Source organism: Diabrotica undecimpunctata, chromosome 7 (genome assembly GCF_040954645.1).
Source record: "Diabrotica undecimpunctata isolate CICGRU chromosome 7, icDiaUnde3, whole genome shotgun sequence".
NCBI classification, from domain to species: Eukaryota; Metazoa; Arthropoda; class Insecta; order Coleoptera; family Chrysomelidae; genus Diabrotica; species Diabrotica undecimpunctata.
In genome coordinates, this window is record NC_092809.1 from 70131973 (window position 1) to 70156873 (window position 24901).

Consider the following 24901-nt stretch of genomic DNA (forward strand, 5'->3'; position numbering starts at 1 on the left):
GATGGTAAACGTTTTGTAATTGTTCACACTGGATTTGTTTCGGGAGCAAATTTATTGTTTTGTTCAAAATCTAACGTAGCTGGTTATTATGGAAAAATGAACAACGATTTTTTTACTAAGTGGATAAGAACACAATTAATACCCAATTTAAAAGAGCCATCGTTGGTTGTAATAAATAATGCTTCCTATCACAGTGTCCTTTTAAATAAACCACCTTCAACTACTTCAAGGAAAGATGAAATTATTAGTTGGTTGATAACAAATAATATTAAATATGACTTACATTTTTTCTAAAGCTGAATTGCTACAAATAGCCAAAAATAACAGAAAAGAAAATTAATATGTAATTGACGAGTTGCCCTGAGAATAGGGTCATGAGGTTTTGAGACTGACTCCTTATCACTGTGAATTTAAAGCAATAGAATGAATTAATTTGGGCAAATTGTAAGTCGTATTACAATAAGTATATTAATATAGATGGGCATGGGCATTCTGATATGTGGAATAAGGCAATGGAACAATGTAATACAGATATTTGGGAGAAATGTGTCAGACATACTAATGAAATTATCAAATAATGGTATATCTGAGATAAGAGTATGGTACATTCAACCAATTATATTAAATCCTGGTAATAGCTCAGATTCAGACAGCGACAAGAATTAAAATACATGCATTTCTGTTTGGGTTGGCATTCGGTTGGCAGTTTATTGTTATATAGTTACCCAATCTTTTATTTCAGTCTTGTTTGAAGACATGTTTTGTACTTTCTCTAAGAATATGCTATGGTATGAAGCATTATCTATTATAATTATTAGGGATTGTTCAGACAAATTTTTTAATAGTTGATTTTCAAACCACGATTAAAAAGTTTGCTTGATTAATTTTTTCATGGTGGTCCGTTATAGCTGATTTAGAGGAAAATATAGCCTCTGCACTCTTAATAAAGCCATTTTTATTACCAGCATGAAGAATAATATACCTACAAAAAAAATTATTTCAACACCTTTATGTTTTCAATATGATTACGGTTATATAGTATGATGAATATAAATGTATTACAGTTTTCCATCAGTTTTAATAGATTTTACACATATTTTATTCTTATCTTGCCATAAGCGACATATAGATCTATATATCAAGTTTCATCTATAAGAACAAACTTGTACAGTTCTTCATGTTTATATTTTTTATATAATCTCAAAGATTCTGCTCTCTTTACAGCATTCTGAGATTGTTTAATCAGTCCTCGCCTTGGATCATCTTTTAGCCATTTAAAACTACTGTCTTTTAGTACTATATTGAGTAATATACGATAACCAGTAAACAGATTTTTTTCCTTCAATTGAATTCATAGATGGGTTAAAGTCACATAAGTGACAAAAGGAAGAGTGGCAATTCTGGCTTTTGGCTCCCCAGACAAAAACAAGTATTGGTAGATAAGATTGTAGTGTTAATAACTCACTTTGTGAAAAATTTGCACTTATGTCACTGTTTCCCTAAAGTGCGATATATTAAAAATATTAATTGTTTTTTTATGTAATTCACTCGATAGTTTTGTATTTCTCAACATTAGGTAATATTAAATCTTGTTAATAATATGAACTTTGTTGTTGTGACTTTTTTTAAATTTATTTTTTACCGTTCTATATTTATGTTTATACTAGTAATAGTCGGTATGAGGTTCAAGCTGTTTAATGTTAAGTCCATCAATCTCCTTAATAGTGAAAAAGAATAAAGACTTCAATAAAAAAAGAGTGTGTGTACTTAGTATCCACTTATAAGTCATACTTCTATTATATGATTTCAAGGAAATAAATATATTTTAAACAGTTTATTTGTATTTTTTTAAATATTAAACTAATTTTATTACTTACTATTTTCCAAAAAAGTCCTTGAAATAATACCAAGAATTAAAAAAAAGTAAGGCAACAACACGAGGTGTTCCACAGCTACGTGGCTCTGTAGCGGTTACCCATCCAAAACAAAACCGCATTCGACACGGCTGCTATGTGACAGTAGAATGAAATTGATACAAAACTAATTTTTTTTATCAGATTGTACAAATAATATTAATATTACTTTTTAATCTTCTTTTCATCATATTTTTATTAATTTTATTCATGACGAATACTAATCCAAATACACAAAAATTATAATAAGTAATGATATTTACTAAATTTAATTTTATAAAATACATCCACCGGGATAATAGCCATTTCGTAATTATTACATTGACAGTAGTAGGTGTCAATGATAATTATCTACACATCGACTCACGTTTAATTTAATATTTTGATTTAACTTGTTTGAAAATGAATCATGACGCACGAGAAAAGATAGAGTGGACGTACTATATCTAACACACCATTCTCTCTATGACGGTGACGTCTATGGGGGTATGAGAGATGAAATACCCATTTTCATCTAGCAGATGTCAAGTGGTCCAACGTTTTTAGGTGATCAAAGAAGTGTTTGTTATATAAAACCAAAAACTTGATTTTGTTAGTTATTTTTCAAGATAATTGAGTTTTAACCATTAATAAAGAAACATACATATTTATCCATGTTTATAAATTTCTTGTAACAAAAACATAAAAATCCATGAGAAAAAGTAAATGCATGATATATATTTGAAATATATAACATGAATTTACTTTTCCTCGGAGATTGTTAGGATTTTTGTTACAAGAAATTTAGAGACATATATATTTATCCATGTTTATGAATTTCTTGTAACAAAAACCCTAAGAATCTCTGAGAAAAAGTAAATTCATGCTATAATTATTATTTATAATGTCACAGTATCTTATTTTTTGCCTAATTAGTTTTATTGATTTTATAATCATTTCGTATTATTTTGTTAAAATGTTACTAATTGTTTATGTATATGCTGTTGATATAAAAAATATATATTTTTTATAATCAGAATGTATTCCATTTTGATATTCATTAATTGTAAAAAAACAATAAGCCAATACTATTGGTGTAGATCTGCACCCCATTCGGTATTTAATGTAAGTTTTTGACTATGAGTTTATGAAGGTTAAAATGATCACGCAAACTAAGAAAAAAACATTTTTATTTTTGTATGTGCAAAGTATTAATTAACAACATATACAATCGAGGAGTCAGGGGGAAAAAAATCATAGTCCACTGGGTCGAAATTGAGATGACAAAGTTTTCCAGTGATGAATACATATATTACTTTCGGATAGTACTGAGTAAAATGGAAAAATATTTACCGTCCTTTTATTACAAATGCTAAATGAAACGGTGTACTAGGGAAGAACCATCATAGTCCGCGCACTGCGAGGGAATAACCGTCAGGGTCCGAATGCTCCCTCTCTGCCTCAACAGGTCGGGTGCAGCATTTCTGTGATTCTCTTTCTTAGTTTAGCGACTTTATTGGTGTGTTCTAATTTGCCTAGAATTATTTGCCTAGATTTTATTTGAACAATAGTAAAATAGTGAGTACATACTCATTAAAATGGAAAGTAGTGGTAGCGATTGTTGTGATGGAGATGTGGAGACTACTACTAAAAAAGCAGAAAAACAGGCCGTATTCGTGACGGTATGAATTTCTGAGATCCTCCACTCATGAGATCAGGAGTGGCCCTGATGAAGACATTCGTGATATGCAAGTATGTTTCAAAGCATTCTTATCTATTCATGAAATTTCTGCTTTCCGGGTGCAAAGAATTCGAGAATTACTGGCCTCAACTGGCACTGTACCATTAGACGCTAGAGGTAAGTAAACACTAAAATAGGCCCCACAAAATTTTTGTGGGGCCTATTTTCGTGTTTACGAAGTGACAGAATTTATTTGATTTATTGAAGAAAATCGCAAGAAAATTTATCTCCCTAAAAAACTCAACATAACTAAGTTACGTTTTATGTACTTTCGCCAAATTTTTGAAACAAAGTTTAATATTGCATTCGGTTTTCCCAGAAAAGACAGCTGTATCTACTGTAATCCTATAAAAGCGGAAATATCTGCCCTTTCGCAGAAATTAGATGCCAACAGTGATGAATATAAAACCCAAATCTTAAAGAAATTACAAGAAAAAAAAACAACGAAAAACTACTTCATCTTGCGAGAAGTCAAAAATTTTATTATGTGAAAAAAAAAATGTCGAAAGATGTCGTCAAAAGCAATTGATACCGAAGCCATAACCATAGACTTTCAAAAAAATTTACCAACCCTTAATGTGATCCCAAACGATGTCTACTATAAACGGCAACTTAATTTTATAAGCTTTAATGTACATGTATTGACCGATTCTATCTCTGTTTTCTATACTGATGACGAATCGGTAGCAAAAAATGGGGCTGACGATGTGTGTTTGATAATTCATCACTGTTTGTATAACGTACTGTCATCTCAGATTCAACATTTGATAATATTTTGCGACTCTTTTGGAGAGAAAACTAAAAATTAAACAGTTATTCGGTTCCTTCATTATCTAGTTTAGACAAATGGACGATTTGGGTTTTGTGAAAATAATTTTTCTTATCAGAGGACATTCCTATTTAGAGTGCGACCAGGACATGAGTTTAATTAATGACAAAGCTTATACGGAAACTCCGGATGATTGGAGATAACTCCTCCGCAACAGCAGAGTGAAACCGAAACCTAAACCGTTCCAAGTGGTGGACTGTGGTAAAGATATCAAATTTGTGAATTGGACTAAGCATTTCTCTAACAAGTATCCCAAAAAATGCCCAATGCCTACAAGACCTATTTGAGTGTTGGAAATCAGGAAAAATGGCCCTCAACTTATCTTTCATAAGAATACCTGTTCTGGGATATTTGCAAGCTCGCTGTTTGAACGCGAAGTTAAACGAAACCTGAAAAGAAATTTAAGGAAAGCTCATAATATCACAACTCCGGAAGTTACTAAACACAATCATCCCGAAGCATTGTACAACGGCCAGTTCCGGTAAAAGCCGCGAAGTTACAAGATATTATCCACTTGACCAAATATTTCTTCAAATATATTAAGCAAGTTCTACACTGCTTTACAAGATACTGGACAGGGGGAAAGTTCGGAGGAAGAAACATTTTGTGGCGCAGAAGCTTGAATCACGCCGGCACAATCAATTTTTTGTATGATGTTTCGCAAATAAAATAATTTTTTGTCTTCTCTTAATTTTTTTTTGGAAACATGTCAACGTACCACTGAAAAAATATACCGATTTATACGGTTGAATTAAAAGAATTTGTTTTAATTTGAAACATTAGATATCGAGTTCCATGAAAACTGGTTTTGCCAACTCAGATGGTTTTTCCCCTGACTCCTCAATTATATAAAACTATGCAAATACTTATACTACTACAAGGAAAAATATAATAAAACATAACAATATAATCAATATAACATAAAAAGTTAAAAATATGTCCTGAATATCTCTACATCTACAAAAAAATTTCTGGATCAATTATCTAAAAGTTCTACGTTTTCTACTACGTTTGCGGCTCTATAATTATTGTTTTTAAATAAAACATAACCAATAAGTAAAGCTATCAGGCATAGTAGTATTATAAAAACAGTATTAATAGAAAGAACTGCTACCATTTTGTTATATCCATTAGTTTCAGTGTTGATTAATTTTTCGGGATTCAAAATATTTGTTTTTGTCTCCTGGGAATGACTTAATTTATCTATATATCTATACAATTTTGCATTCTCTTCATTGTCTACGTTAACGATTTTTTTCTGATTTTCTATAAATTCCCTAAAATAATTTGTGAAGTTTTGGGTATTTTTTATATTGTCTTCTAAATACTTGTCAGTTAAGGATTTATTTGAACTTATGTTTTTGGAATATCCCACAATTTTTGCTTTTTCTGAAGAATAGATATGTTCAAGCACTTTGTACAAACTGCTATTTTTTATTTCATCAAAATAATCTTTCAGAGTGTCGTTATCAGTTTTATTAAGAGTTTTTGGTACGGGGGCAATCTCTGGTGTATCTAAACAAGAGATTCCATGGACGTTGGTGCTATTTCGTAAATTATTGTGTAATATTTTAACATTGGAAGATTTTAGCTGTTGAACAACATTAACAACATTGTCACAAGATAGATTATTATTATCAAAAAATATTTGCTTTAGTATTGGAAAATATGTTTTAAGTTGATCAAAATTTATATCTTGAATATGATTATTTTGTATGAAAAGTTGGTCTAGATTCTTCAAAGAATGTAAAGAGGTACTTATAGTATGTAAATTGTTATTGGAAATATCGAGATAATTTAAAGTATCTAAGCTATCAAAGGTACCGAACTTAAAATCTTTTAAATTATTATATGAAATATTCAGGTAGTGTAAATTTGACATGTTGTAGAACACTCCCGGTGACAGTGAACTCAGGTTATTATGGTTTAAGTTTAGATGTTGCAACGTAAAAGCTTCTCCGAAATAAAAGTCATCTATTCTACTAATATTATTATAACTGACATCGAAGTAAGCTAACTCATTACTTTTTGAGGTACAAAATGTCGAAGAAAGATTTTTTAAATGGTTGTTTTTTAAACTAAGGGTGGTAAAGAGATGTGGACAAAAATTTAGCTCATTCAGCTCATTATTATTTAAAAATAGACTCTTTATCGTAATTTTTATATCTACTGTTAGGTGTGATATTCTGTTAAAATCTAAATTTAGTGCATCCATCGAGTGAATATTAGGATCTAAAACGGTATAGGAAAACGTCATTAAATTATTGTGTGACAAATTTAGTGTTTTTAAATTTGTCATCCCACTAAAGGACTGAGCTTCCAACTTTGATATTTGATTAAAGGATAAATCTAGAGTGTTTAGATTATCCAACGAATTAAAAACACCTAAGCCGATCTCAGATAAACGATTATTTGACAGATAAATTGCAACTAACGATCGTTGAACAAAAGCACCAGGAGAAAGTTTTAGAATATTTAAATTTCTTAATATAAGTTTGGTAATAGTTCTAGCATCTGCTAACGATGATGGAGGTATTTCAGAGAGATTTGATGACAAAATTGTAAGTGTTTGTATGCAGTTATTACAATAAAAATCTACGACACAATGTAAAGGTAATATGACATTTTTGCAGGTTATATCTAGTGCAGTGACAATTTCCTCTCTTTGCTCAGGAACACGAATAAATCTCCATGGTCGTCGCCGATCTCTCTCGCTATGCCCCGGTATCAATTTTGTTGTTGTTTTGAATTCGTTCTTGCAGTCTTCTATACATATAATTTCCATAGCATAAAAGAAGGTCATAACGTACAGGAAAAGCCACTTCCTAGAAATAAAATAACATTTCGTCAATCACAATTTTTGACAAAAGCTAAAAAAATATATAATTACAAATATACACAAATATATAAATGTGAAGAAAATATTGATAAGGATTAGTTTGGGTTTAAACATGGTTTCGGAATAAAAGAAGTGTACTGTATCCATTAAGAAAAAGCATTTTGAACGCTGAACATAAAAAGTTTCATTTTCATTGTCATTGTATCATATTAAATTGTTATTTTAAACTCTAAAGCATCGAGTTAGAATCTATGGAGAGGGCATCACGTGACTAAAAACGACCTCACTTCGGCCATATTGTTTTGACTACGTTTGTTGTTTTTCGAATATTTTTAGTTTTATAATACTTTTATAGAAACTGTAATAATATATTGTGATAGTGGCAGAAGCAATGTTAATAAAAAATCTGCAGGAATAACGTTCTACAGGTTAGTATACAAATATGTAAACAAAGTAAAGGCCCGTACTTCAGAGAGTAAATTATTAATAGTATTTGACTGTATTAATTTATATTTATGTATAATATATCGTGTTTTTAGTGTTTACCGCGGGATAAATAAATCATAGTTTATTAAAAACGTATTGCACTTTGTAGATTATGATTAAATCTTCTAAATAACTAGTCATATATTTATAGTAGTTTTAATATCATTGAGTCCGGCCATGATCCCACCGCCATATTGGTATCACCGTTAGCCACGCCCACCTACGCCGTTTTTAATACACACGTTAATATGCTCATAGCTTCTCCATAGATTCTAACTCGATGCTCTAAAGTCTACATGTATTGTAAATTCTTGTTTTTATTTATTTAGAATATGTCATACAATCTTTAACAATATAAACGTCACACGTTTGTTATTTTTCTTTAAATAATTATTTTATTTTAATTTCTTCCGATTTTATTGATTTATTAACTCTTAAACGGACAAATATGATCAGACAAATAGCATTCAATAACGGTCAATAATGGATATAATCACAATATCGTCAATAAACTCATCCATAGAAGACGTCTTAAAACCCTACAAGAGACTGCGTTCACCAGAGACCTTACTACTAAACTTTTTGGATATATTCGTAAATCTCCAGATAAATCTAATAAAACGTTTAGTTGAAAACATCCACGTTTCTTTTAAAGTACTCAATAATTTGGGCCAGTGTATATTTAATTCCAAATTCCATATCAATTTATATGAACCGTAGTGGTGTTTATAAACTAAAATTTTCAGATTGTGGTGCCACCTATATAGGAAGAACTTGTAAATCACTGTCTTCACGCTCTTTAAAGCAAACAAAAAGAGAAAGCACTTCCAGTTTTTCTCAACACCTAAAAGAACATAATCGCACCCTCAATATCCCAGAAGATGTATCCCTTATTCATAATATTCTCCAAAAAGACTTACTAAAACTTGACTTATATGAAGATCTTGAAATTATCAAAGAAAAACAGAGAAGTCCAAATTGTGTTAATCGATATGTTTCATTCAATTGAGACTTCCTTCCTCTCTATCGCCAACTATTCTCATGATCTATATCCTTAACATCTACTCTTATATCAAAATCAAACGTAACGTCATAAATCAAACGTAACCTCAAAGTTAATTACGTGTATTTGTTATGCTTGTGATTAATTTCCCTAATTAAACTAAAATAAGTGATTAAAAATAATTACACTCATAAACAAAAATATCGAATATTTTGGAATTTTCTAATTTTTGTTTTTTCAAAATAAATTCTGGTCAATCAAGTCGTTTATTGTAAAAAAAGGTTTATTTTAATAATGTTTAATGAACAATTTTAAGTTTTTATGCGGAGAAAATTGCGAAAAAATAAATGTTTAATATTAGGTCAGTAAGGTTATTTTACTCTAAACTTAAATGATAATTTAAATTGCTTAAACAAGTCGTTTTAACTGAAAGAAGTGCATGATCAGTAACGAGTTTTCCCCCCTTTCGCTCTTATTAACGCTTGCATCTTTCTCAGCATGCTTGCAAGTAAATTTTGGACATATCCTTGGTAAATTGCATTCCATTCATCCTGTGGGATGGATTTCTTTGTCGTATGCTACGTTTTAGGTGATCCCACATGTGCTCTATTGGATTTAAATCCGGGCTAAACGGTGGGCAATCCGATCTTCGAATTTAAAACTCATCAAGATAATTACTCACTATAGCAGCAGCATGTGGTCGAGCATTAACGTGAATCTTTCACATCCAATGTAACCAACATATGTCAAAACATGATCTTGCAGGATGTTTTAAACATAAGAATCACCAGTCATCCGTCCAATCACTTTTACAAGTGCGGTACGTACTTACCAACTAATACCTTTCCAAAGAATTATGCCATCAACTCCGAAACTAACAGTCTGGGCGCCACTGCAGTTGGCGAATCGTTCTCCAACTTTTCTGTAGATGTAGATTTGACCAGCTGGCTTCCATAATCGGATTCTGGTCTCATTAGTGACAAAAACGTTTTTCCAGTTGTCGATATTCCACTAAATATGTGTTCTTGCAAATTCCAAATGACGAGCTTTATGATTTTGAAGGAGACGTTAAACTTTGGCGGGTCGTCTGGGCTTTCAGTTTGCTTCTTTTTATCTTCGTCGTACTGTTTGTGAACTCACATTAACTTGTCTAACATTAAATAGCTCATTTCTGAGGTGTATCGATGTAAATGAACGATTTAGTGTAGAATTAAGAACCAAAAAACGGTCATCAATTGTGGTTGTGCATCTTGGGCGTCCTTAACCAGGCCTTCGTACAAAATTTTCTGTTTCGCGGTACCTTTTTAGAGTGTTCGAAACTATAGATTCAGTTCTGCTGAGACGTCGTACGATACGTTTTTGTACATATCCTTTCTCGTACAAAATTACAATATGTGCTACTTGGGCTTCATCGCAGTGTCGAATTGGTGGGATACTTGTTTTAAACTTAGTTAAATTAAGACAATATTTAATTAAACTTAATAAATTAAACTAAAAATAACCGAATTCGTATGATTTCTGCTTTACGTGAAGAAGGATTTTTATGATGAGATGTACGAATGACACTAACCACTGAATAAACGTCAAAATAAAGATCAAAATATCTTAAACAATCTCATCATGTGGCAATTACTTGTGATCTCAGAAAAAACCTTTAAAATTTCCTCGTTGGTTTTCTGCAGATTTAAAAAAACTTGTTATTTCAAAAAAAACTGCTCATGCTAGATTCAAATATACTCAGTTAGCAGCTGATTATACCTTATTTTCAGATCTTAGAACACAATGCAACATATTAACAGATCAATGCTACAGATCTTATAGCTCCCACATTGAGGAATCTATTCACTCAGACTCAAAACAATTTTGGAACCATATAAACTCTTTGAATAAAAGCCACGGAATTCCAAATATCATGCATTTTAATGACTTGTTAGCAATCAAGTAAGGAAATAGCAAAATTGTTTGCGAGCTATTTCTCTAGTGTCTATCGCTCAGACAAAGTTAATTTAAGTAACTTTAATTTTAAAGTAAAAAATTCTGTTGACATTCCATTTGTCCAAGTTTTACTTTCTGAAGTCTTTGAGTCTATAAATGGTCTAAAGGATAAACTGAATTATGGCCCTGATAATATTCCTACATATTTCTTAAAAAGATGTGTTTACAGTCTATCCAAACCTTTACATATATTATTTAATTTATCTTTGAGACTACACACCTTCCCTAGTAAGTGGCGTGATTTAAAAACGGTGACAGAGACAATATAAAAAATTATAGGCCTGTTGTGTTATCTGCCATCCCTAAACTTTTTGAACTAATTCTAAACAAATATCTTACTTGGCATTGTAGGAATCTCTTGATTAATGAGCAACGTGGATTTAGGCAAGGTTAATCTACATCTACAAATCTTGTTTTGTATCATGATTATATTATCAGGGCTTTCGAGGATGGGTACCAAGTGGACTCCATCTATACTGATTTCTCGAAGGCCTTTGATACAGTAACCCATTAACTTATCTTTAAATTAAGATGTATTGGCTTTCCTGAGTGGTTTCTTTTATGGTTAAGTAGTTATCTTGATGAAAGAATTCAGTTTGTTTTATAAAGGATTCACTTTCAATTCCTATCTTTGTCAGTTCCGGGGTCACACAAGGTTCACATGTGAGTCCTCTTCTCTTTAATTTGTTTATTAATGATATTTCTGAGGTAATAAAGGTTTGTCAGTTTTTGCTATTTGCTGACGACCTTAAGTTATATTTCAAAGTTTAAAATCTATCTAATTGTATAAGGATCCAGGAAGACCTTACTTCACTGTATAATTGGTCTCTTTCCAATGGTCTCCAGTTGAACAAAGATAAGTGTTTTGTTGTATCCTGTAGCAAATCTAAAAATAATGTTGTGTTTGACTATCACATTAGTACAAGCCTTCTATCAAGAGTGACTGAAATAAAAGATTTGGAAGTGTTATTTGACAGTTCCTTGTCATTGATCCCCCACATCAACAATTTGTCAAATAAAGTTTACCGAAATCTAGGTTTTATCACAAGAAACTCTCGAGATCTTTCAGTACCCACATATAGAATTTTATATCTTACTTTCATCCGTAGCATTCTGTCTTATGCTTCTATAGTTTGGTCACCATACTATTTTAACCATATTTACCATAGCACTGACTGTTCTGATTTATTAAGTCTTATAAACTTTAGATGTAACACTAGAATTCTTAGAGACATGCCTTTGTTTTCTATAAAACACTATCACACTAGCTATGGCAAATTCTCTCCTATTAACAGGATTCAGATCCTGGGAAATTACTTTAGCCAATTTCATGATCTAATGGATATAAAATATCTTAGATTTAAGCACTGTTTGACTGAGTATGTTAGGAATCAAAGATGAGTGACATTTAAATTGAAATATTCATTTCATTTCATTTTATTAAGATCTTCAGAATTTAAATTAAATTTACCTAATTTTATCATGTGTTTAATTTACTTAATTTAATCATTTGTTAAATTTACTTAATTTAATCACTTGTTTAATAATAAATATTTAATCATTATTTAATACTTAGTTTTAGTATGTACTTGTATTATGGTTAACATATTTTATTTTTGTTAAATTTTGTAAAATGGGGACATCCCGTAAATAAATAAATAAATAAATAAAATTTACAGTAATTTCTCTCCTTTTGTCATTTATTTATTTTTCTCAGCCCACTCCAAATCACTCTTTCTTAACGTATCTAAATTTTTCATCATGTCCCACTTCTTTCTAGTATTCTAAACTTTATCTCTGACCCTTGTGGATAATGTTCTCATCCACCATTGCTACATAATTAAATTGAGATTAGACAATTATATTCCCCCTGTATAAACTATTCACAATCACACAATAATTTAATCCCTCACTTATATACATCCCCTTACATTCACATAACCAGATAATTTTATGGTCCATCTAAAGCCAAGCCACACACCTGAATCTCCTCTTATCAATCACAACACTTCAATAACGTCTTGTTCAGTTAATTTTTCCTATCACAACAACAATAAAACATAACAAATCATACCTCTAAACAAATAGATTCACCCTATACCCATCAGTTTTGTCAATCTTCAATAATCTGTCAACACATATTCAACAAAATTTTTAATCAACTCTTGCCATTTCCACACATTCATAAACGTATAACTTAGATACCCAAAAATTTTTCAGGATCCAAATGTAATAGTTAATAATATAAGGCCTTTTTACCTAAGTTTTGCTTCTTAATCAAGAAGCATCATCAGTTCAACTAAAAAGAACAATATGAAAAACCAAACATCCATGGAAAAGTTATTATAAGTGGGTTACCTTAAAAAGATATGTAGCAGTCAAAGATATAAAATGTGTAAAGAAGCTTATGATAATGAAGATTAAATATTATGTTGTATAGACAATTAATTGAACTGAATGAAGTTTACAAATTAACTCAACTTAGCACAGCAAAAGACATGTGGTAATGGTACATGTATATAAAAAATATGTGAAAAAACTTAAGTAAAAAACATTAATTTATATGTTGTTTGCTTTAAAAATTGTCCCCTAAGGTGTAGTTTCTATTATATTTTCATATTAAATAATTTCAAATAAAATAAAATAATTTCTTACTTTACTTACTTAGATTTATTCAACTTACATTTTATTAATTATTTTGTCAATGTTACTTTTACATATTGAAATAATTGTTTCTGTTCAAATAATTTATTAAAATTTTATAATAAAATAGATTCATAAAATCTATATTATTCTCAGGTCCAAATGTACGAACCTTGGACTGATGGAGGTTAAATCAATCTTCACCTGTTGCTGGCTATTCTGCCACAACATTAACTTTTTAAAAAATGCCTTGCTGTTCTGTCAAATTTTTGACCTCAAGGTTACTGTCTTTTCTCGTTCGGTGTGGTACCTAAATTCCGGTCGCATTTCACCGACAGCGACTGAGAAGCTTAAGAGTGGTATCTTCATTATATATATTTTTAAAATATCTATAATTCAATTTTAATAATGTTACCTAAAGTTAAAATCAAATTTAAATAATTATATACTATTGGAAGTGCATCATATAAGTTGAGTTAATTTGTAAACTGTATTCAGTTCAATTAATTGTCTATACAACATAATATTTAATGTCCATTATCATAAGCTTCTTTACACATTGTATATCTTTGACTGCTACATATCTTTTTAAGATAACCCATTTATAATAACTTTTCCATGGATGTTTGGTTTTTCATATTGTTCTTTTTAGATGAACTGATGATGCTTCTTGATTAATAAGCGATACGTCTTCAATAAATAGATGAAGTAGCCACCTTCTTTGTCTTTCATTTCTCCACTTTGACTTTGACCGAAAAACTCACCACTCTTCGAGTGTTCCTTAGTTTATATATATATATATATATATATATATATATATATATATATATATATATATATATATATATATATATATATATATATATATATATATAAACTAACTATTACATATATATATATATATCGCACCCTCAGTGCAAGACTGCAGTAACTCAAAATTTTATGAAAATGAAGTAATCATGGAATTCGATTGTAAACATGCATATCTATCCCCTGTAAAACTTTAGTAACTTTCAAATGCTTAACCGGCTAAATATTACAACAACAACAGTTTAACTATTTTGCGTTTTTGTACATAAGTTCCGTGCAAAACTGTTGTAACTCTAATGTAACAGAGTTACAACAGTTTTGCACGGAACATTGCAATGGTTTCGATAACAAGCAATGAAAAGCACGAAAAAAGTGAGATATTTGTCATATTTGTTACTTTAATATGTATATCTGTGGTGTTTAATATTAATATACAGTGTGTCTACGTAATCCATTAACGGTCGAGACAATAAACAAAGATTAACGAGACCAATCTATTCATGTAAGTTTTATGTCCTTTGTGTGTCATTATATCTTCCATAAAATGTTTGCGATGTCGTTTGACCATTTATTTATTAGATTGGATTAAAAACACATAAATTAAGACTAATTATTTACAGCCAAAAAGTATTTCTTTTAGGAAAGGAAAAACAGTTATCTTAAAACTTGTGTATTAACAATACTGACAGGTTAAAAATATCTATTATCAGAAAACTTTATATTAAATCTTCACGTAACCTTCCGGAGCGATTGTCATCATATTATTGTCCCCACGTAATTCCCAACTTTTACTAAGGTAGTGAATTCCAATCCTTTTGTTAATCACTTTACTCAAGGTAGCCTGATTTGCATATTTTTATTATAGTCCTTTTGTTTTGAATTTAAATAAAAATATTCAAAGTTTTACAAATAATGTTTCTACCTTGTTATGGCATTTTCACTACAAAGCGAAGGATTTGTGGCTATCAGAAACATGTGCAGAAATAAAAATATTAAATTGCCGCTAACAATAAGCCGTTTTATTAGGTATAATACCTATTTATTCTAGGTAGCTATCTGATTTCTTGGACTCTATTAAATGTAAAGTTTATTACCATACTAAACCACGATTGCTGTTGGGGATTATTTTTTCTTTACTTACCCGATGATTTATTGGAATTTATTAAACGTATATACTAAACCCCAGGAATTACTTTCCCTTTATCTACCAGGTGATTTCTGTGAATACATTAAATGTAATGTTTAGTACTATTCCTATCGTTGTTGGAGATTACTTTCTCTTTACTTACCCTATTAACTCATTAGAAACGAGTTCTCAGGGAAGAAGTACAAGTAGGTACATTTTAGTAGTGTAGTTTTTAATATAATCTGTTATTAGCCCTTGCAAGTGATAGATGCAGAATTAACGATTTCGAAAATGTCAAAATTTAATAGTTCCAGAACATTGAGGATTTTATCCCTGTGTGCGCAGACAAGTGAGGATAGCAACGACATGCAGAGTAAGTTGAATTTAAATTAATCGTTGTATTATAATCTATTTATCTACTCTCGATTTCAAATTCAATGGTGAGATTTTCTACGACTAGTGTAAACTGAACGAAATAGGGGCGTTCAAAAAAATACTTCTGATTTAAGCGAAATGATTAAAAGTACATAGACACAATGTATTAGAGAAACAATAATACTAAAGTTTATCTATCAAAATAATTTTGTATTCGAAACCGCACGATAACAATATTACTACTTATTTACAGAGATTATTTCAACTTCTTCTTTTTCTTCTTCTTTCGGTGTAGTCATGTTTACCTGTTTTTTCAATGCGTGGTCATTATATTCTATTCTTCTGTTTCTTACTCAATTATTGTTTGTTTTAACTTTAAAATCATTAATATTTTCAGATGCTATAAATGGTACTTCATTAACTGCTATCGGTGATCAAGTTCAAATTTTAACGAACGCTGAAATACCGAGAGAGGACTTAGAGAGATATCTCCCAGAATCAATTCCAACTTATGACGCTACATTAATGGAAACAAAAAACGAAGCTACTGAAGATATAGAAAAGGACATTTTGACCAGTGAAATAGGGATTCAACAGAGATACAATGGTGCTGACAACGTTGTAGACGGGGAACAGGTTGATGCAGAAAACGACTTTTCCAATGATGATTCTATGCAAGATCTCCCATATCTCCCAGAACAAATTCCAACCTATGACGCTGGATTAATGAAAACACCAATCGAAGCTACTGAAGATAGTGACCGTGAAAGTGACAGTTACAATGTATCTTGTGCGAGAAAACGAAGTGCAAATCCTGAAGAATGGAGACGAAATAAGGTCAAGAAACTTCGCAACTCTGGTAAGTCCTACAAGTCAAATAAAGGTACAATCATGCACGCTCGGCAGATGAAAGAAACTTGTTCTCAAACTTGTCGTTTAAAATGTTTTGAAAATTCTGTGGATATAAGAACAAATATTCATCGAAAATTTTGGGACCTGGGTAACATAAATTTACAAAGAGACTTTATATCACGACACACCAATGAAGTTAGACCTAAGTATCAAAATAAAACACCTGGAAGCAATCGCAAACATAACTTGCAATATAAATTTAGGATTAATGACAAGGACACTCGAGTATGCAAGACGTTTTTTCTCAATACTTTGGGAGTGAGTGATCGATATATTTACACCACATGGAAGAAAACTGATGATGCTGATATCCTCGAAGATGATCGAAGAGGGAAGCATGTGGCTCATAAAAAATCTGATAAAGTTGCCTTGGAAAAAATACGTCAGCACATAAAGATGTTCCCGACCATCGAAAGTCACTATTTAAGGGCTCAAACTAGTAGAGTTTTTATTGATGGTAGCTTAACCATATCCGAAATGTATAGACTATACAAAGATAAGTGTATTTCAGACGGCGATATTTGTCTTAAGAAACATCACTATGAACGCATATTTAATTATGAATTTAACATTGGATTCTTTTCTCCTAAAAAAGATCAATGTTCAGAGTGTGAAGTGTATAAAAACTCTAATGAAGAACAGAGAAAATCATTGCAGGACAACTACGACTTGCATATTAAAAACAAAAATCAAGCACGCGAATCAAAGAAACAAGATCTAGAATTAGCTAATGATGTAAATCAATATTCCGTTTGAGATTACGATCTTCAAGCTGTATTACAGACGCCATGCGGAGATGTATCAATGTTTTATTATAAGCGACGTTTAAATGTGTATAATTTCACATTATTTGATAACGTATCCAAACAAGGATACTGCTTTATGTGGAATGAGTCTGTAGCGAAACGAGGAAGTAATGAAATTGCAAGTTGTGTCTATTATTACATGACAAATCATGCAATAAGCAAAAATTTAATTTTTTTTAGCGACAACTGTGCCGGGCAGAACAAAAATAAATTTATCGCCTCTATGTATTTGTATGTTGTTACTAATTTGAGTCATATAGAATCGATTACCCACAAGTTTTTAATAACAGGTCACACACAAAACGCTGGTGACAACATGCACTCATTAATAGAGCGACAAAAGAAAAGAGTGCTGAAGACCGGTCCAATTTATGTTCCTACTGAATGGGCAACTGTAGTGAAATGTAGCAAAAAAAGTGGTTCACCCTACATAGTTCGAGAAATGGAAACAAAGGACTTCATTGATTTTAAACATGTTTCCTTTCTGTTGGGAAACAATTATAAAATTGATGAAAATAAAAAAAATGTGAAGTGGACAGATATAAAAATTCTGCAATGTAGAAAAGATAGTCCGCACATAATTTTCTTTAAGTACAACTATGATGACGAACTATGGAATTCTTTTAATCTAAAAAAATCATCGCGGACTACACATAATATACGAGAAGTGTTACTTAAACCTGCCTACAAAGAACAGCCAAAAATTCAAATGGCCAAAAAGAAAGATTTGGTATACTTATGCCATTCGAGTATGATACCAGAAGCTTACCATAGTTTTTATGAAAATATTTTGGCCCAAGATGATCAAGAAGAGGACAACAACTAACAGAAAGTGTGTCTACACTTTTTACAATTTTTTCCGTGCAAAAGTGTTGTAACTTTAAAATTCCTAATTTTTTTAGCATTAATATTATTTTATTTAAATTTTTATTTTTCGTTAATGTAATATAGGCTAAAAAGCATGCAAAATAATAATTAAATGTTAATTTTTCTTTAAACTTGTGTCTTATTTCACCCATATTAGCACGAAAGTAAACAAAATCGTCTTTATCTCGAAACTTACGTATTCTGACTTACTGCAGTCTTGCACTGAGGGTGCGATATATATATATACTTTATATTTAAGTTATAAGTTAAGTAATATATACGCAGTATTTAAATTAACCAATCATTCTGACCACCTTCTATATCAAACACATAATAACGTACATCAATCAATATTTCGCTCTGAAAAATACATATAATTCACAATATTACAGTAATCCCCACATTTTTAACACATCTGCTGAACTAAGATCATCTTTCCATTTTTCTTTATAAAATACTTTATTTTCCTTATCCGCATATACTTCCTTCAGGTTATGCTTTAGTACCTCTGTAAAATATGCATATATCTATCATCTAAAAACCTAATAGATAAATTCACAGCAGAAACAAAGAAGATGATAGTAAATAGAAATACATTAGAAGCGAGAAGGTTAATAACTTCATCAGATCGCTTAATTATGGCCAATGTATGTCCTCCTAACTTAATAATGGACGAATTAATAAAACTAGGTTTAAATCCTCTCTCACATATATCATACCTACGGATAGGAGCAACCAATCCTGCCTTCAGTCATATTCTAAGCTTCCGAAGACAAATTTTCGTTTCATCTTTTCCAGACAACTTTGTACTACCTGAATCTTTTATCATCGAATTGGAAGAAACGTCATACCGCATATTTATAGTCCAAAATAATATATGCTGGACATCAGGCAGCTAATTGTCCAAATATTTCACCTTCTAACCATCCTCACAATGATAGTGCAATGCAAACAGAAATGAGACAAAATTTATCAATAAATCATACTCAATAAGATAATCTACAAAATACTCCCTCAATCATAAATACCACTCTGTCCACACTTTCTACGTCTTCTAAAATTACATTACAAAACAGTAGCAATCCCAAATTTATCAATAAACCAAACCCAACAACGCTCACTACAAAATACATCTATACCTTTGACCACTTCTTTAGTTAAAACTACAATCGCAACACCTACATCGTCTGAGTCATCCTGTAATACCCAAAAACATAAATCAACCGCACCCGAAACAAGTCAATACTTACCTACAAATAAAAATACACATATGAATTCTCACGAACCCCAGATAACTTCGAACAAAGCAACCGGAAAAAGAACCCTAGAAGATGCAATCACGCCACCCGCCTAAAGAAATTTTGTAAAACCTAAGCTTCAATTAAAAAATAAAACCAAAACTGATGACAAAAACTTAAGAGATGAGATACCACATTTTCAAACATTACTAGAACTAGTTAGAGAATATGTAGAAAGGGAAAAGCAATTTTTAAGCTTCGATCAATTAGTGGATCTATTCGAAAATGTATAAGGATCAAAAGACATAATCAGCGTAACAAAATTGTATTCAGAAGACTCTCATGCACTTATAAAGTTTTTAACGGAATTACATCCATACTACATCGACAAAAGAATGAAAACCAAAAGCACCAAATTAATACGAAAACTTGTCAAACATGTCAGCGTTAATTCTGCATTACCGGCCGATCTTGAACCTTAGCCAAGACCGGAAATATTAGTCAACTGTCAATTTTTTTCTTATCTAATGTCAACTGTCAAATTCTTCTCCGTCTGTAAACTGTCAATTCTTATTCTTTATCGTAGCTAATGTCGGAAGAAAGCAACCAACCAATGAGAACAAAGTCCCGTCTATAATAAAGTGCCGTCAACCGACACCACAAACCATTATGGATGATAATAATAATAGATGTACAAAGCATTAAAGAAGAAGACCTTATCAAATGTCAGTGATACTAAAAATTCATTCAGCTAAAATACGTAGATCCGTTGAGGCTACAAATTTAAATTAGTAATTCATATACCTACAGGATGTCCCAACTTGGATCAATGATGTACATTAAATGTCAAAACGTAGCTGCTGCCCAAGTTAAAAGTTTATTTAAAAGAAAACTACGTTGCAACTGGACAAACTTTCTAAATAATCTTACAAAAAATTCACCTATGACGTAAATGTAAAAATTTATTAAATCTTTTAATAAAAAAGAAGCGAGTAAAGAGAGAAAAATAAAATCAACTTTAAATATACAACAGCTAAAAGAAGTATTGTTGTGTTAAAAAATAAATTTTTAGAATAATAACATCAGTATTTGCTTTTATAAAGAAAAATATAAAATTATGCGTCCAAAATTAAAATAAGTTACTTTTGCGCCGGGTCCCTTAGACCGAATGTTTCCCATTATGTACTATAGATACATACTTCCGTTTAAGATTTAACTTGTCTCTTTCATTTTATTATTTTTATTCTAATAATAGTTGACGCTCAACGCTTTAAGCAACTTTTATTTTCACTTAATATTCTAACTTTTGTATTCAGATCCCATAATGTCTTATGAGATAGAACATATATAAATTGCTATGCCTTACTTTAATAGATAAAGTATATCTGTCAGTTGGCAACTCTGTTCTGTCATGTCACTTTAATTCTGTATAGGTCGATTATAAATATTTTTTTCATATTACGGAGCTAGTTATATTGTTACCCATTGGCACTCACCGTTTCTGATGGGTCGTTCGATGGTTCTTCTTCTTTAAGTACTGAATTTTAATCAGAGGTAATACTATTATCACTATATTTACTTTATCTTCTGTTGCTTTGAACAAGAGGTTTAGTGCTTTTTAGTGCTTCATTGCCTTGCCAATCAAAAGTGTCTAAAAAAATATTAAAATCGGTTTAAATATAAGATATTCTTCTTTTCATCCTCCTTGTTTTCTTTCTTTAAAATTACTTAATATTTCCGAAATAAGCTCATTTTGAACTTATGCCGGATATAAATGTTTTGAACTGTCAATAGGCTGTCTCGCTCTCCAAACGGTTAATATTGTTAGGTTACACCAAACGATACATACCATACATCATACAACATCACACCATACGATAATAAAGAATGTACAGATCTACACATAGTTTTTATCGTTTCTGCTTAATTTTGTATTTAAATATTACTTATTTTTTGTCTGATTTTACCAAATCCAAAAAGACCTAATTATGAATGTACAAAAGAATACTTTTTAGAAAGATTGTTTATTTTCTATTTTTAATTGGATATGCATAAAAAAACTAGTAAAATAATTATATATAAGTAAAACTGAATACAATGTTATGTAGTAAAATAATATGAGTTTTTCCAGTTTTAAGATGTGTACTCCCCTGAATTAGTCTCATTAATACCTATGGACTGGCAGTAACGTTTAGTATTAAAACAGCCAAAATTTTGCCTAAAAAAACATCACAAAGTTTGCTTTCATTTTTAAAGTAACCTATGTTTTGAGAGATCTTCGTATCAGAACAAGCAATGTTTAAAAGAGAGATATTTAACAGCACATTAATCGAAATTTAAGAACTTTTAAGTCAATACAAAAAATGGATATTTCACCCGTGCCAGTAATACCAACTAAATTTCGAAAATGAATTAGACAACCTGAAAAATCTAAATGTAATGTTAAGAAACGTCTCAGGTAAGTGTACTATTTGTAACAGTATTCTTTAAACCACTATTTCAATTTAAAATCTCTTGTTTTTGACCCACCAATTTTTCAGGAGATCCAAAAACAGTTTTCTTTGAAAACAACCGCAGTGCCAGCACAAATCAACAGCTTTTGAGTGCAAAAAATTGAAACTAAGTGAACTTGCAGAAGTTAACATACCATTTTACTTCAATTCAACAAATATTGCGCAAGATGCATTATTATTAAATAGTATTGAAATACAGGATATAAAAAGACGACGTAAGCATCAAGAATTGCAAAAAAAAGGTCCAGGAGATCAGCGACAACAACGGCGTGCAAATATCTTATTAATTTAATTAATAATACGATTGTAAATGTCTGTCTAAAGGCATTTTTGAATATATTTAGTATTAAACGACAAAAAATTAGAACAGTCATTGAAAATTATAAAAAAGACAATAATGTACCTATTGAAAGAAGGGGTGAAGACAGAAAGACAACACAATTTTTAACTAAGAAGCAAAGTGTTATCGTTTTTATAATGAAGTTAAAATTTATTGAGTCACATTCTTGCCTTGGCAAATCCGAACGCTGATATCTATCTGAAAACTTAAACATTACTAAGCTCTACCGTTTTTACTCGAGTGATTCGTCAAACAAACCTGTCAAGAGGGGCTTTTTTCGGGAGGTTTTAACAAAAATTTCAATTTAGGCTTTCGTACACCACGTACAGATATGTGTTCCACATGTTTATCACTAGAAGAAAAAATTAAACAATCTGAAGAAGTTGAGGAAGCTAATTTAATATGTCAAAAAAGAATTTAGGCTACGAGCTAGGGCATTCTATAATTTACTGAATGAATAACATACGAACCCAATCACTTTCTCCTTCGACCTTTAGAAAAACTTGTCCTTAACAAAAGTGCCCGATCAGCAGGCATATTACAGCAGGCAACTTTGTCGTTCAGGGATACTCAAAGACTGCACTTGGGCCACAGAACTCATTCAGCCATTGCTTGACTGAGGACCAATACGGGAAATCTTCCAATCATGTAGCATCTGCAATTTGGTACCGTTTATGCCAAACAGATATGTCAAAGGTTACTACTGTGAGACTTGTGTGTGATGGATGTGGCGGTCAAAATAAGAATAGAATTGTGCTTACTGTGTGCTTAACATGGTTATGTAAGCGAGCTTCAGTGAATATAAAGACAATGAAGCGATTATTTCCTATTAGAGGGCACTAATTTATACCTCCCGATAGGATATCTGGATTAATTTAAAGAAAAATAAAAAAACTTAAAGTTGTAGCAAATCTTGCAAAATACTATACAATGAAATCAAATATTACACCACGGTTTTGTTAGCTGACCAAGATTTTAACTCTTTCGACTAAAAGACAGAGGCTGACAGCTTCATTTAAGCAACAAGGCAGTGTTATTTTAAAATTACTGAATGTAAACTACTTTATCTAAAGCAATCCATTAAAAAACCTGGAGACATTTTGGTGAACGGTAATCCAAATTTCAAAGTTTCAACTGAACTCTGTCGAATTTTAGCCAAGATAAAAGAAAGGTTATCTCGTATCAATCCTACCATACTTGAAGCCAACAATATAAAAAATTACAGGCAGGAGAAATTATAATACGTCAAGAATTTGCTTGAAATTTATTTGAGATACACTTGGGTCCAAAATTCAAGGTTGAAATACTACAAAGCACCTTTACCAAACATAGATCTACCAAGCATACCTAATCAAGAAGACTCATTCTGTGGTCCACAAAGTGAAGAAAATATAGCACTATATGTGTAATTTCATTAAAATTTTATTAAAATAAAATAAATTTTGATAAGAATGACTTTTGATTTAACTAGACCCATTTTAAATGACCTGGAGGCAGCGAAATTTGTATTAAAGTAGCTAAAGTTACAGTCTTAGTATCACAATCACCAATGTCCATTTTTCTTTTTGAATTTTCCCAGTAGATTTTTGACAGACCATAAAAAATGTGTGTGATACAAAATCCTCAGTACATATTTACAACAAATTATAATAATTAGTCAAATCATAACCGAAATAAAGCTACCACAGAATTTAGCGGTTCCTGTGAAATTGTTTAAGGTGGAGATTAGCGACTTTGATAATGGGCGACTCATATACTTACTGTTTTTATTAATGTACAGTGGACTTTTATTTTAACTTTAATCGATGTTAATTATGCTTACCTTAAACTTGCCATGGTTAGTATATTATTATGTGTAACAAATATTGATAACAAATTATTTTCTAGAATAATAGATTAATAAACAAACACTTCAACATCAACAGAATAATTGCAGCTTATTGTGAAGTGTCCCGGAAGCCATTGGCTGATAATATAATTATCTTCAGTTTATCTTTAAATAAAAAAGGAAATAGAAACAATGAAATATTTTTTTACAAAAAAAATTGTATAAATATAAATATTGAATTAATAAAATTTATTGTCTGTAATAGTTGGCACAGACCACGTATTATATTGTTCAATTACTTTTATTAGTATTTTCGTAGTAAGAATGAAATATGTATCAAAATCCCAAACCAAATTGGCCCATTAAAAGAAGTAAAGTTCAGATGTCAAAACAAATATTATAGTAAGATTTACTTAGTTATAGAGAATATTTGTTTTAATTGCATGATTACTAATGAATATTACTTTACTTTATTTTAATCATTATTTCTAGTCGCCCTACTTTTGTTCTTGTTTCAATTATCAGCAGTGTACTATTGCCATTCTTTCTTTTTCGTTCTTGCAATACGACACGACCGAAAGAGTCTTTTTGTTTGAACAATATTGCTTATTTCTATTTTTCCACACAAGTCCTGGACAATACCCGGACAATATATTAG

At 30.7% G+C, this 24901-nt stretch overlaps 1 protein-coding gene across 1 annotated transcript; it reads right to left on the reverse strand.

The window, feature by feature from the left end:
• Positions 1-3102: 3102 nt before the first annotated feature.
• Positions 3103-24348, reverse strand: LOC140445464 (uncharacterized). The gene is made up of 2 exons (XM_072537493.1): positions 24238-24348; positions 3103-7287 (listed from the first exon to the last, which is right to left on the reverse strand). Exons 1-2 carry the CDS (start codon positions 24249-24251, stop codon positions 5439-5441), a joined length of 1863 nt encoding a protein of 620 aa, XP_072393594.1. The 5' UTR covers positions 24252-24348; the 3' UTR covers positions 3103-5438.
• Positions 24349-24901: the final 553 nt, after the last annotated feature.